General features: G+C 48.5%; 1 protein-coding gene across 1 annotated transcript in view; it reads right to left on the bottom strand.

The window, feature by feature from the left end:
- ITGB5 (integrin subunit beta 5) overlaps positions 1-14,068 on the bottom strand; it is a 57,050-nt gene that overhangs the window by 17,876 nt on the left and 25,106 nt on the right. The window contains exons 6-10 of the mRNA XM_033064376.1: positions 13,311-13,472; positions 11,806-11,901; positions 10,712-10,801; positions 6,923-7,057; positions 4,215-4,644 (exon numbers count right to left, since the gene is read on the bottom strand). Coding sequence (XP_032920267.1) covers positions 4,215-4,644; positions 6,923-7,057; positions 10,712-10,801; positions 11,806-11,901; positions 13,311-13,472 — 913 coding nt within the window. The remainder of the gene's footprint in view (positions 1-4,214; positions 4,645-6,922; positions 7,058-10,711; positions 10,802-11,805; positions 11,902-13,310; positions 13,473-14,068) is intronic.

Below are 14,068 nucleotides of genomic sequence, written 5' to 3' on the forward strand. Positions count from 1 at the left end.
GCAAATGTGTGATGCCCTTGCTGGGGCCTCTCCTCCCTCCTGCCACCTAGTTTTATGGGACCTTCAGGAATGCAATTAGGGCAGAGATGTTTCCTCCTTTGTCAAACTGCCTGGCAGGCAGCCAAGGAGTTCAAAAGCCTGTGTGTTGTGCAGCCAGCTGCCCCTTCCCCAGCCCAGCTGCAGGCAGGAGGGCTTTCAGCCCCTCTCCCAGAGCCACCCACATTACAGAGTAGAGGGGACAGAGTGATGTGTCCAAGATCTCAATGCAAAAAGGCAACTTCTTCACCCAAAGAAAAATTGGGAGAAAAGCATTTGAGGGTTTGGTAAATCTCTGCCTGCTTTATCAGAGCATAGTGCTGCAGATAACCCAGCTGCATTTCTTTTTGGAAGAACAGAACACTCGTACAACCCATTCCCTATGGCCTCTCCAGAAGCTGGATTTTAATGGTTTGAAACAGCTACTCTGGAGCTGATAAATAGACTTGGGGAGCAGCAGAAAAAAAATGCCACTTATTAGTGACTAAGTGACACTGACTAGGAGTTGGATGTAACTTGAATCAACATTTACTCCACATTGTAAATTACTCCCTTTTCCCACCTGCCTCACAGATGCAGGAGGCACTTTAACCCTCCCACTAACAGGAATTAAATTCTTGCTGCTTCTTTAGATTCTCTCTCACCCAAAATCTGCTTCACCACTTCATGAGGGGGACTACAAAAGGACTGGAGCCATAGGCAACACTGTCTGCAGGCATCTCTCAAATGCTGACAAAATGAGGCTCCAATATTTATAAATGGACCCAAGAATTAAAGTGCTTTTTCCTAGCCAAAGGACCAAAGGCCAAGAGACAAAAAACAAGTTCATATCAGAGTATTTCAACCCCGCTGTGGCTTTTGCTGGGAATACAGGATGCCTGAGCAGAACATGCCACCCATCCCTGTGCCATGGCAGTGACTCAGTGGAGACAGCTTTACTGTAGTTCATAAAAGGAAGAAATGCCCACACTGGTTGGAAGTGGGTTCATGGGGCCTCTGAGCTGAGACATGCCACAAACCACAGCCACGTAGGTGCAAAGCAGTTTGCCTGTGTGAATTTTTACTTCTCAGCTCAGAAAACTGCTCTTCTCCTGGTGCTCCCCAAAACCTCAGCTTGGGTTGGACTGGCTGTTTTCTCACCAGCTCTGTCTGGGATGGGCACTCCAAGGTTCAGAGTATCATCCTGTTTGGCAGCTGGGACAGATAGAAATGCATTTGATGGGGGATACCACAGCCTGTGTGCTAAACCTGAGGTTGGGTTCCACCGTTCAAAGTAGAGTCAGTCAGCAGAAATGCACTGAGAGGCAGTGACTTCCTCCTGTGCAACCAGAGGATTCAGAGAGTATAAATAAACCCCTTGACAGCAGTGATGAGTTCCTTCATGGGTCCAAGCCAAGAAATTCCCAAGCAAGGACAGAGACAATAATCTGCAGCAAAATGACAGCTCCCTACATGCTGCTTTTTTGGTTTGTGCATTAGCTAAAACCTGTTGGTCTCCCCCTGCACTCTCCCCAGAGAGTGATGGGCACAGGGATGACAGAGCCTTTCAGGGACAGACTCTGTGCCCAGGAAAAGACAGAGTGAGGGAGTGAGGGCAGGCTGTCATTTCACCCCTAGCAGGAACAAAAACAGCAACCAGCCACTGTAGCAACTGCCCTGGGGATCAACCTGCTCCCAAGGCATCACCCAAACTCTTCTGGCTGCTAAGTCTCCTACATGTGCTGGTGGACAGGTGTTCAGTGCTGAGCTAAAAACCTGGTCTTTTCCAAGAAGCCCCCCATTAGTAGGGGGGAGAGAGGGTGGTCTGCTGGAAGCCCTCAGCAATGTTTATGTAACAGAGGGCTGGCTGTTTGTTCAGGGCAGCTTTGGGCATAGCCCTGCCATGCAAGCTCGTGGCAGGCTGGTAAATCCCAAGCCTCTTGGCCTGACAAAACCACCTCAAAATGTTATTCCACTGGCACAGCGCTTGCTACAGTTCAGATTTAGCATCATAACTGCTGGAATTTATGGAAAAAAATAAAAAGAAAAAGCCAAAAAGCCACCCCACGCAGCCATGCCAGACTCCATTCCATCCCTTGAGCAAAGAGCTTGCTTGCCCTCAGCCTACCCTTTATTTTCTTTCATAGCTATAAAAAGGACTTTTAAAATACTTTAAACAACTTCAGTAATTCCCAAACCAGCTATGCTGCACTTCCCAGCACCAGACATCCTCCACAGGGACAGAAGCAAGCAGGTGCACAGAAGATACAAATCTTGCTTTCCTGTGGAACGGCAGAGCTCTGGCCCTCCTGCTGAAAAGGAAATTTGAGCAGAGGTGTGTCCCTCTCTTGCAGCAATTGCTACATCAGTAACTCACAACCCCTTTTTATGGCATTGCTGTCCTGCTTGCTTTTGTCCTCCTTTGTTTGAACTCCTTTTGGGTGGGATGATGCTATCAAAGCAATTTGATCTTCTGGAGTACTTCCAGGCAGTAGTTCCCTAATTAATTCTCAGTTGAGTTTAATTTTTTCCCTCCATCTACTTTCAAACACTTTTTTTATGCTCACCTTTTCATGCTCACCCACCTTTCCACTCGTGCATCAGCAGGGAGAGCCCCACAGACCCCCCAGTCTGGGCAGTCACTGTCAGGATGGAACTGCCCTTTCCCATTGCTCTGCAGCAGGGATCTCCAGGGCAATTCCAAATCCAGAGTACTACCTGCCTCATCTTTAGCACTGACAAAATCACTAGTCAGGCTACAGGAAAATTAGCACAAACATCCTCTATCTGCCTAACAATGCAATTGCCTCAAAAAGCCAGAAACTTGCAACCAAAGCTTACTGCCCAACACTGAAATATGCAGGGCAAGATAAACAGCAGCAGAAAAAAACCCCACCATTCCCTGGAGAAAACATAAAAAGTAACTATTTTTTCCAAGCTTACACTTGTTTGAAATTTTTGTCCAAGGTTTTCAGCTACGGAAATATTTTACTAACTTGAAAGCAGGCAAAATTTAAAGAATAACCCTTTGCCCTGATCCAACTGAAGGAATTATGTATGAGGGCTAATCCTGGCAATTATGTTCAAGGTAAATTATTTGACCTTGAACTGACAAGGTTTTAAAACCATTTTAGCAAACACAGCTAAATAACTCTTCTACCTTTGTTTAAGCAAAGCTGACTGGTTACAGCTTTCCCAGTGAATGACTTGTTCTCCCAGTGGGAGAAAAATCTATACATGAAACAGCTTTAGGAATCTTTAATACAGCTTTTCTCTAATAAGTAACAGACTGAAACACAATCTTTCCTTTCACCTGCGATGCACCAGGGGGTTACACCAAATGCTTCCTCTTTCAAAGAAGATTGTTTCTGCCTAGGCAGGCAAGGATAGCACACGTAGGAAAAACCCAACCTATGAAAACGCCAAAAAAGCCTCAGAGGATTCAAGCCAGTGATGGTTTACTCTTTCCTAGGGAAATACATCAGTGTTCAAGAGATATCCATAGTTACATCAAAATAACAACACCAAAGCCACGACTCTGCTCATCTCGGTGGGACCCAGGCAGCAGACAAGCCGGCAGGGAGAGAGCCTTTCACTCCAATGCTGGGATCAAATCAGCCCCTCTAGAAATCTCAGCCCTCATTCTGGAGAAGCTGAAGAATATCTAGACGAAGCTTACCAGATTGAATACCAGGGAGATGGTATCTTTAATGTTCAGGGGAAACTGAACATTCTCCAAAAGTGATACAACAGATTCAAACGAGAAGGAAAGGAAAGGGAAGGCTGAAAAGCCTCATCCGTGCTCCTCCTCTAACAAACTAGGTGCATAACCATAACCACGAACCATACATACCTTGAACAGACTCCAATACCTTTATAAACTTTCTATACATCATTATCACCAAGACCAGCACAACAGCTATTCTAATCTGTGCCCCTCCACTGTAAAAACTTGTGTTAGGGACAATACTGGAACTAGTTCTGGATAAGAAAATAAACCAGTTCTGATGAGGATCATGCAATTTTTGCTCTTAATGCAAAATGGATGGCCTTTTTCCCATAGGGAAAAGAAAGGGAGCACAGACTCCTCCAGAAAAAGGGCAGATTCCCTTCGCGCTCCAGCCCGGTAACCTTCCCCATTTTGGGGCAGCTTTCCCACTGCCACGACACGGAGGGCAGGAGGGAGGAGAGGCTCCTACCTGAGCAGAGGACTCCCTTGTACCTGGCGCAGGAGAAGTCGTCGCACTCGCAGAAGGGCCCGTAGATGTTGCCGAACTCGCTCTCGTAGCAGAGGCACTGGTTGCAGCTGCACTCCCCTCTGCCGCTGCACAGGGGCTTGCCCTCGGCCTCGCGGCACAGCGCGTGGTGCAGGTCCCCGCTGGCCCCCTCCTCGCACTCGCAGCGAGCCCCCAGGTAGCCGGGCTGGCACTGGCACAGCCCGCAGCTGTAGGTGCCGTTGCCGCTGCATTTGGCGCTGGCGGGCGCGGCCTGGCCCGTGCAGCCGCAGCGGCAGCTGTAGGCCACGGTCACCTCCAGCGTGTCCCGAAAGCCGGCCGGCTTGATGGTGAAGGTGTGCGACGTGTCCTCGGCAGGGCAGCTCCGCGCCTCCACGGCCACCTCGAAGGAGACCTGCAGGAGATGGAGGGGAAAACAAAAAAAGCCCCAAAGCGGCTGTCAGTGGTGTTCCCCAGCAGGGAAGAGTAAATGTCCTGGGGAAAATCCATGGAGCGATTCCAGGGAATGAGGCCTAGCTCAGCTTCATTCCCAGGTGTGCTAAAAAGCCCCAAACAATTGCACATCCAGCAAAGGCACCTGCAGCTCAACGCACCAACATCTGCCAGTCCCATGAGGGGCTGGGCATCCAAAGCGTTTTGAAACTCTGTTATCAGCCATTCACAGCAACTTTCCCCATCAGGCACCACTGGTTTCCGTGAAGTGAGAACCTGCCTATTCCCATGAAATCAACAGGGCAAAACTCTAGCAAATAGCCCAGTTTTCATGCTTTTAAAAACAGAAAACTCTCAAAACAAGCACTATCAAAGATCTAACCAGCACAGAACTCAAGGTGCTTATAAGATCACTGATTTAGAAGGTTTTATTGGACTCCTGAATTGCATGTGGAAACATATACCAGCCCCACAATCTCAAGCTTTTGGCATGCTGCTCACAGGCTATTTTTAATGGATGCTTCTATCAAGTCTGGCTTCAGAAGGGTTGTACACATCATTAAATGGTTATACATCACACCCTACTCGTTTTATGTTGCTACAATCCAGTGTCAGGGATTTTCTCCTTGAGAAAATGAAGACCATGCTTTGGTTGCTTGCTTGGCCCTAGACTTAATCCTGCTCTTTGTTAGGGCAGGCCAGCACTGCCCGGAGCTGCCAGTTAGCGAGGAGGATTAACCTTATTCCAAGGAAATGAGACCCTTTCCTAGGCCCCTGGAAGGAATGCTTTCTCTCTGGGGACATTTGGGGGTCACCTCAAGCTCTCACTGACTTCACTGTCCCACAGGCCAAGGGCTGATGTGCAGATGAAGACATAGCAGCCACCCCTGGCAGGAGAGCTGCACCCCCAGGAAACCTCCCTTGACCCCCTCCCATTCCCAAGGCCTGAAGCAATTAGGATAGAAGCTCAAATTACAGAGGAGGAGATCAGAAAGCAAGCTAAGGGGATCAGGGTAATCCTGCTCCCTTTCACCCACTGACACCCACAGCCCCTGGACTGAACCCTGGCAGATTAGGGTCCAGTGCCAGCATTATCCTCTTTAGGGAAACTTTCTTAGCAGGAGTCAAATCTCCAGCCATGTGGAAGTAATGGGGCAGAAAGCAGCTGAAAAGAGGGGGTGGAGGTACATGACCTCATGATCCTGTGGCATCTCTGCCTGTGCAGGCACCTCAACACTCAGGGTGCCCCTAAGATGGAGCAGTGCCAGTGCCAGCTCCTGCTTCAGCCACAGCCAGACCCTTTATGGCACAAGCTGCAGCAGCTGCAGCAATCCCCCTGCTCCTGCCAAAGCTGGGAGCCCAGGATAGCCACCAGATTGACTATGCTTCCTTGGGGGTTCAAGTTTTGTTTGAACTTGTTCTTTGTAGGAGCAAGAAGCTACAGGGATTGCTTTTACCCACCTATACAAATTCAGTTTAAAAAGCAAGGCCAACTCCCTGTTTAACACCTCACATGATCCTTATTTGGCGGGGTAAAACTCCAGCTACTGTTGACTCTTTCAAACTATTTTTATATGCCACAGCACTGAGAGCTCTGGTATGTTTGCAGAGTCACTCTTCTCAAATAAGGCAACCAGGCTGCTAATGAACCCACACCCATGGCCTCAGACAGCAGAAGTCTGAAGAAAGGGAGGAGCTCCCCCACTGACCTGAGCCCTCCTGTCCTAGCCCTAACCCTGCAGCCCAGCAACTCATTTATCTGCATCAATACTAAATTCAAACAAGCAAAGCTTAGCTTCACTGCTTTTTAAAAAGCACAGGATGGATTATACCATGTTAACATTTATTTCAGTCTGTGCTGCCATCCAATTACCTAGGAACTGAACACAGGAGAGCAGGGTTGCTGCCCATGGAATTTCACAGGTGAGAGTGTGATATGAATATCTGTGATTAAGGGAAAAAAGCCCGTTTTTTACTATTGCATCCTGCTGCTGCATCAAGACCTACAGCTCAGTACTGTAGACAAGATGCCTGCATTCCCTCTTTCCTCACAGCTCACCTTGGACTGACCTGCACCACCCAGAACTAATTCTAGCAGAGCCATTCTCTGTGGGTTTCTACAGCAGAGGAAAACCAGAGGAAAATGAGCAGAACTGTGTTTTATTGCCCAGGACCACTCATCAAGCAAGGGAAGTGGGAAAAACAGCCTCTCCAGGGAACAGACTGAAAGGCAGACTCACCGTGTCTCCAATTTTGAGATCCCCACACTTCCTGAGCCCAGGATAGGACAGCCCATCCTGGCACGTGGCAGTGAAGGTCAGGCCAATGTCCTCAGGGCTGTCCCAGACTGTGAGCTCCACCTTGGACCGAATACTCTGGAAACACAATGGGAAAACAAACATCAAGCTCCCAAAGTCAGAAGGGTTTCTCCTGCTTTAGTCCCTTTTCTCCTGGTGTTTCCAGAGGGTGGGTAGGACATCTCTGCACCTATATGAAAAAAAATCACCCTGCACACACACTGACATTTGAGTTTGACTCAACCAGCACAGAAGACTTCTGATGGTCACAACTAGATTCACAGGGAGCGCCTACCACCCCTGCAGGTGGCTCCTGCCCTCTAGGATAGGTGTAATGGACACTGCAGCCAGTACTGGAAACATACAGGTGCACAAGAAAAAGAAGAAAACCTTCTCAACCACAAACAGAATATCTCTGAAGTTCAGAGCTTTTTGTGCACCTCTGCACCTTCTCCTCCCCTTAAACCAGCTCCTGAGCAAAAATCCTGATTCTACACTGGCAGCTGTCCTACAATGTCTGTTGTGCAGCACAGGGAAGAGGTGAAACTGCACTGACTCTGTCTTGCTTTCTTCATTTCACCCAACTGGTCAGAAAAATGTATTCTCCCTCTTAGAAGAAAAAGCTGAACAAAAAGCACCCTTTCATAAATGTCAGCTGGAAACAGCACCATGGAAAAAAATAAATGAAAAATCTCTTTCTTTGAAAAAACTTTTCAAAATAAAGAGCATTTTCCATCTGTGAAGTTTTGGTGTGCTTCTACTCTTTTCTTCAGCTTCTCAACTCCCTGCCCTGCTGCATACACAGACTTTTTAAGTCACAACAAAATGAAGTTTATAAATATTAATTTAGAATGACATTGTTTTGTTTAATTCTTCCAATGGCTGGAACTGATTTTTATATCAGTGGTGTCCAAAAACGACAAAGTTTTTCAAACTGGAGCTTTTTGTACAAATATGCTTATTATCCAAAGCCAGCTTCCAGCTCCATCCCTCTTCCCCCTGCCCTCACCAGAGAGGCCAGATTAAGGAAAAGTGGTAATTCAGACCTCTTGCCAGTACATGTGATGACAAAAGCAAGGTTCACACGCCAGCAAAGAGCCAATGCTTCTAGAAATGGACAGGAAATAAATGAGTTTTGGCTGGGTGAGTCTAGGCAGTCCTTGAGGAAAGAAAGGAAAAATTTCCCATCTCTCTACTCTCTATAGTAACAGAGAAGCCGTTCATGGGTTAGCAGCTGGGACCATACAGAGCATCCATTGCCTGTGGGCTGAGCACTGCATGTGTCAATTGCCAATTAATTTATGGACTCTGTTCCACCCCAAACCATCCTGTAGAAATTAGCTGCTAAACTGGCATGCTCTCCTGTCTTCTTTTGCAGAGCATCCCATGGGTAGCGTGGCAGAAAACAGGACACCATGACCAGAAACAGGACACCTCAGTATGACCCTGCACAGCCTCATCCTATGTTCCTACACACATGCCAAGTCCTCTTATTAGCTCTCATTAGTATAGTCATGCTGTTAGCCTAAATGCAGTGCCATCATTATCAGCCCCTTGGCACTGTTACACACCAGTGTCTCCTGACAACACCACAGCCACCACGGAGGGCAACTGGTGGCTGCAACAAGAAACACCCCCACAACCTGCCTGGATTTGGTTTAGGAAAGTGCTTCTTAAACCAGCATCCCATTTGCTCTTGTCAGTCCAAACCCAGCCCTGTGTCTGGGCACAGCCTCCCATGAGCTTTCCCATCTCCCAGGTATGTTGAGATTTGGGGGAAGGGCAGGGAGAAAGCAGTCCCTGTTCACTTTTGCTTCACACCTGGTGGGATGAGAGAGAGGGGACAGCATGCTGGGCATCTGGAAAGGGAGATGAAAGATGAAGAGATGGGGAAAATCAATCTTGAGAGTAAGCCCTGAGAAAGGCTGATGTGAGCATTGGTGAGGGGAAGCAGATGAGAGAGGACCAGAGATGGAGAAAACACTGAAAGGGAGGGACTGAGCCCAGGCCCAGAGCATCAGCAACTGCCACCCCACAGGAGAAGACAATCCCTGTTGCAGATGAAGGATTTCTCCAGGTTCTGACTTTACAGAGGGAATTAAAAAAAGGTTCATTCCCATTTGGGAAACAGAATTTTAGCTATGTCCCTCGGTGAGAATTTCCTCCATCATTTCAGGAAATAAACAAAACTACCGAGAGGAGACAGGCTGGGCGAGTGCCAGGTTTCTGGTGGCCCTGGGCTGACTGTGGCACAGGCAGAGCTGCCAGCTCCCCACAGCACCCCTGGGGGCCCCAGCCCACACCCATCACCCAGCTGAGCAGGCAAGAAGCTAGCCCCAGTCTCAGCAGCCAGTCAACCCATAGAGCTCATTCCATGGGGCACCTTGGTCTAAGCACTTAGCACAGCCAGCTGTGCTGGAAAGCTCACAAGCAAAGAGAAGGAGGGAGCAATGGTGCAGCCACAGGATTGCCAATGGTTTTTATCAGCTTGTGTTGATCTTCAAAGGCTTGAGGGGTGGTGAAATGGAAGCATGGACGCATCTTACAGCTGCAAAACCAAGGCAAAGGGAGGTTTCCATGTGATGGCACTGAGGCCACATGCAAAGTCAATGTGGAATAAATATTCATTTATTTCTCCCCAGCCAAATATCTCAGCCACAAGACCCTCCTACCTCAAGGGGACAAACTGGGCTTTTTGTTAGCAGTATCTTCTGGGCCTCATTAGCAGCATTAACTAACTGTTCATTGCCTTCCTCAGAGGTGAAGCTTTGGGAAGAACTCTTCCCAAATGCATAAATGCTGCTTTTACTGCAGGGAGCTGGGGGAAAGGGAAGAAGAACTGTACAGATCATGCAGAGCACATCACAACCCTACACAGATTCTGGATGTGCAAACTCCTCCAAAGAAGTTCTTATTGACTCCCTGCACTAATGAACATAGTACCAATAAGAGCTTGCAGCCGTTGAAGGCTGTGCCCACAGGTCCTGTGCATGAACAGCTCTGCCTGAGGGCTGACCTGTTATGGGGTCAGATCTCAATATCCAACACACAGAAATATCCTTGCAGGATCATGAAGACCTGACCCATAAGAATTGAGGGAGAAGTCAACACAAATGTTGACACTAACTATGCTATGAACATGCAACTTAGCTGCTTCTAATTGATCTGCTCCCCTGATCTCCATGGAGATGGACAACATCAGGTCAGCAGTACAACTCCAGGTTCATTGCTGTCCTCCTCACTGTGGCAGGGCAGGCTGCACTGGCAATGCCACATAGGCAGGGTTGCTTTGGGAGGAGGTGAAAACAGGGTGTTGAAAACCAACATGGACTGCACAGAGAGCAGCTCAAGGATGTAACCTTGTCTGGACCTGATCCCATCTTTGAGAGGCCTCTGAACATCAGATAACAAAGAAATAATCTATTTTACCTACTCATAGGGTGCTCTGAGAGAGATCTGTCTTAGCTGGGAGCTGTGTTTTGTGTGTAATTCTGCACACAAGAGACACGAGGTGAAATTTCTGCTGTCCCACAGGCTCTCTTGGATATCCATGCTTCTTCTCCTCCTCACACACCTTGTTTCCCTCTCCAGGGTGGACATCCCAGCTCCAGCAGTGTGGAGAGGACAGGGAAGGGAAGCAGCCAAGCCGGGTGGGGCTCACTGGGGGGAGCTGAGCTGGCCAAGCTCTTAGCACTTCTCACTTCAGCAGCTGTGGTATTAAAATGCACTTACGTTGTAGGCTTTGACGATCAGCTCAATGATATTCTTGGAATCTTTGTGCAAAATTTCCACTGTTGTTCCAGGGATCAAAGTGGTAAAGTTCTTAAAAAAAAAAAAAAAATTGAAGAAAAATTAAAATGTTGTTGAGGTGCAGAGAGGAAAGCAGAGGATGAGGAGGGATTGACCCCATGCCAGGGACACACACACTGCTCATTTCCCTAGTGGTATGGTTAGGCTCCCATTAATGTGGAGCTTTGAAAAGCAAAGCATTGCTAATGTCAAACATTAAACAAAGCTCATGGCCATGGGACAGGGACAAACATACCTGGCTCTGCTGCTGGAGGGGGCGAGGCACTGCAGGGAGGGAAGGGCTTTGTCCTGCCTTCCCTCACAAGCCTGAGCATCCCCAAGAGAGGGGGTGGAGAACAAGCTCAGCCCTCCCACTCCCCGTGGGCGAACAGCAGCATCCTGACCATAGCAACACGGCTGCTTGTTGTTCCTGCCCGAGCCTCGAGGGCCTCGGCAGAGTTTTCCAAAAGCAGCCCCGCCTGAAACACCATCCCTGCATCCGCAGAGCAGGGAAACCCCACAGGGCAGCTCCAGACACAGGTTGGTCTCTGTGCCTTGGGTCAACTTTCCTTTTGGAGGGGAGAGCAGGAATGGCAGGAGAGTTCAAATTGTGTGTGGCACGTCAGGGCCCTGGAGTCTGTGATGGAAAAACACAGCTGGGCAGAGAGGCTGTGCACGATTAGGTAATGGGATTAAGTCACTGCAGAATGGGCCGAGCAGGTTTCTGCTCTCTGGCACGCTGCACGCTGGCAGCCGTCCGAACATCCAGATTAACATGGAGTCTATTTTAGCTCTTCACATGCTCACTCACACATATAGATCTGTTTGCTCTAAGAAGCTTTAGTGCTTTCTGCTGAAAGGACTAGCAGGGCTGAGCCTTGCCTGCCTCACAGCCAGCCTGTGGCCACATGCATGCACCCTTATCACTGCACACACGTGTTTGCCACTGCACACACACGTTTGCAGCTGCCTCACTCCCCAGGGCCTCAAGAGGTGCTTCAATCTCCTCCCAGCCCAGGCAGCTCGGCAGCACTTACCTTGTACAGGATGTAATGGCTTTTTGTAACAGCGAAAATAAGGTGGATGTTGTTTTCAGCAAGTTTCTCTCCAAGAAGTGCCAGGGAGGGATAATCCTAGGGGGAAAAAAGCAGGCAGAAAGACTGGTGGGTAACAGAGACAAAGACTAATTTCATTGCTTTTCTCTTCCCAACAGCAAAATTCATTCCAGACACATGGTGTGTTTTGTTGTAGGATGAAGTCCCCGATGTATCAGCACAATCCCAACTGAAATAGTAGAAATCTGTTAAATATTTCGACTGCACTCCTCACTAGAATGCATGACTGACAACACCACTAGCCACAGCAATACCCAAAGCACTGGGTTTATTTCTTTCCCCTTTCTATTTTGCCATCAGCAGATGCACATGTGCTAAATGGCTGCTACCTCAAAGAGTGTGAGGCAGGGAGATCTAGAACTGCAGAAAGTGGAAATGTATCCGATTTTTCTCCCAAAGCATCCATTGCCTGCTGTTTGTGCATACTGGGACCATAAGGAGATTACAATAAACTCTGTAATTCTGCAGATTTCCCAGGCAGAGAGGATGCCAGGGAGACACCGCTCTAGCAACAAAATAATGAACCAGGGCTCAGTTTCGAGAGACCAGCTTAAGTTTGAAACTCCTGCCTGCTTCTGACCTGCTGTCCTTGGAAAAAAAATCTCATTTACTTGAAGACTGGAAGGCTGGTTGAGAGCCTCTGAGATTCAAACATGGAAACACCAAGGCAGCATCTCCATGTCAGCTCCCCAGCACTAACTGCACAGTTTGGGGATTGTGCTCCCCTACATATACATCCACTTGGTAGGATTGCACAGGGGGTTCTCCACTGGAGAGGCCAGTGGAGACCTTAACACAGCCACCCAGATTCCCCTCCCCTCACAGGGTGACATTCAGGAACAAAAATTATAATTAGTGTGCTGAATAAAGCACCATTCTGCAGAAGAATGGGATAATGAAGTGGCAGAAGTTTCCTCCACTGAGTTCAATTTTTATAAAGGGCAAGTTTCCTGTTTATTACTATGACTTATGTTAGTGTTGTGCTCAAAAGCTGTTAATAAAAGGAGCATTCTGTTGTACTTGCTAGTGTAGCCACATCAAGGTAGATATATCCTCCTCAGGAAGAGTCCTCTGGACAGTCCTGAGACTCCACCCTCCTTAGACATATTTTAGAAAAGGAATGACATATTCTATGTTTTTTACTCTACACTTTGCAGGTGAAATGTAAATCTCTTCAGGACACCAAGTTACTCCTCCATCCCTTGCAATGAGCTTTGAAGGAACTCACTCAGTCACCAACTCATTTTTGAACATCACAGAAGCATTCACTATGGGGGAACGCATAAGGGAAGAACAAATTTTATTTGCAAATTGCAGAAGCTGGGTGAAAGCAGGCACTGCATTTGCCAAAAGCTGCTGGAGTAGGGGTTGGCTGGTGTCCAGAGAGGTCCACCATCCTCTGAGGGCTGGGCCCGTGCCCCACTCACCAGCTGGCTGGACGCGCTGTACTCGTTGGCTTCATTCAGGTGGCACTGGCCATCGTGGGGCTGCACCAGCCCCCCCAGCTTCCCATCCAGGGCTATGTGGGGCACATCGTCCGTGGTGAAGACCAGCAGGTGAGACGCCTCCTTACGCCAGCCAATCTTCTCCTGGGGGAGAGCAAACCCTGTGAGACAGCAGCCCTGACAGCCCCTGCCAAGCCCACGCTTCACCCCTCGCCCTGCACATGGTCCCAGCCACGTGCCTGGCCAGCAGCAGACCCATTAGCATTAATTAGGAGAGTACCATGCTCCTGTCCACCCGTCCCTGGTACGAAAACAAAATGTCAGGAGCCCATCCAGCATTTCCCCGCATCTCCTTCCAACACACTTAATTTAAAAGGCATGAGGAGGTATGCGGACTGTCCACCAGACCTTCTCTACCAGATCCAGAAGTAAGAATTTCAGCTGCTTTTATAGCCAAAGGAGACCTGCCAACTTCCTCCACACACATTTAATCTGACCTTGTTTCCTCAGCTCTGTGGAGCGGCCAATACAACAGCGAGAGCTGCAATATCCCCACTCAGCATTTCCATTACTGCCCTCTCACAAAGGCTGTTTCTGAGCTGTGATGGACAAAGTGAGGTGCCTGCTTGAGGGGACTGGTTTTGGTGCACCCACATTCCTGCCCAGGCACTCTGCCCTGCTCCTCTTCTGCACACATCTCCTGGAAGCAGTGGTGTCTCTGCTGTAACTCTACACTTGCC

The sequence above is a fragment of the Catharus ustulatus genome, chromosome 7 (genome assembly GCF_009819885.2).
Source record: "Catharus ustulatus isolate bCatUst1 chromosome 7, bCatUst1.pri.v2, whole genome shotgun sequence".
NCBI lineage: Eukaryota > Metazoa > Chordata > Aves > Passeriformes > Turdidae > Catharus > Catharus ustulatus.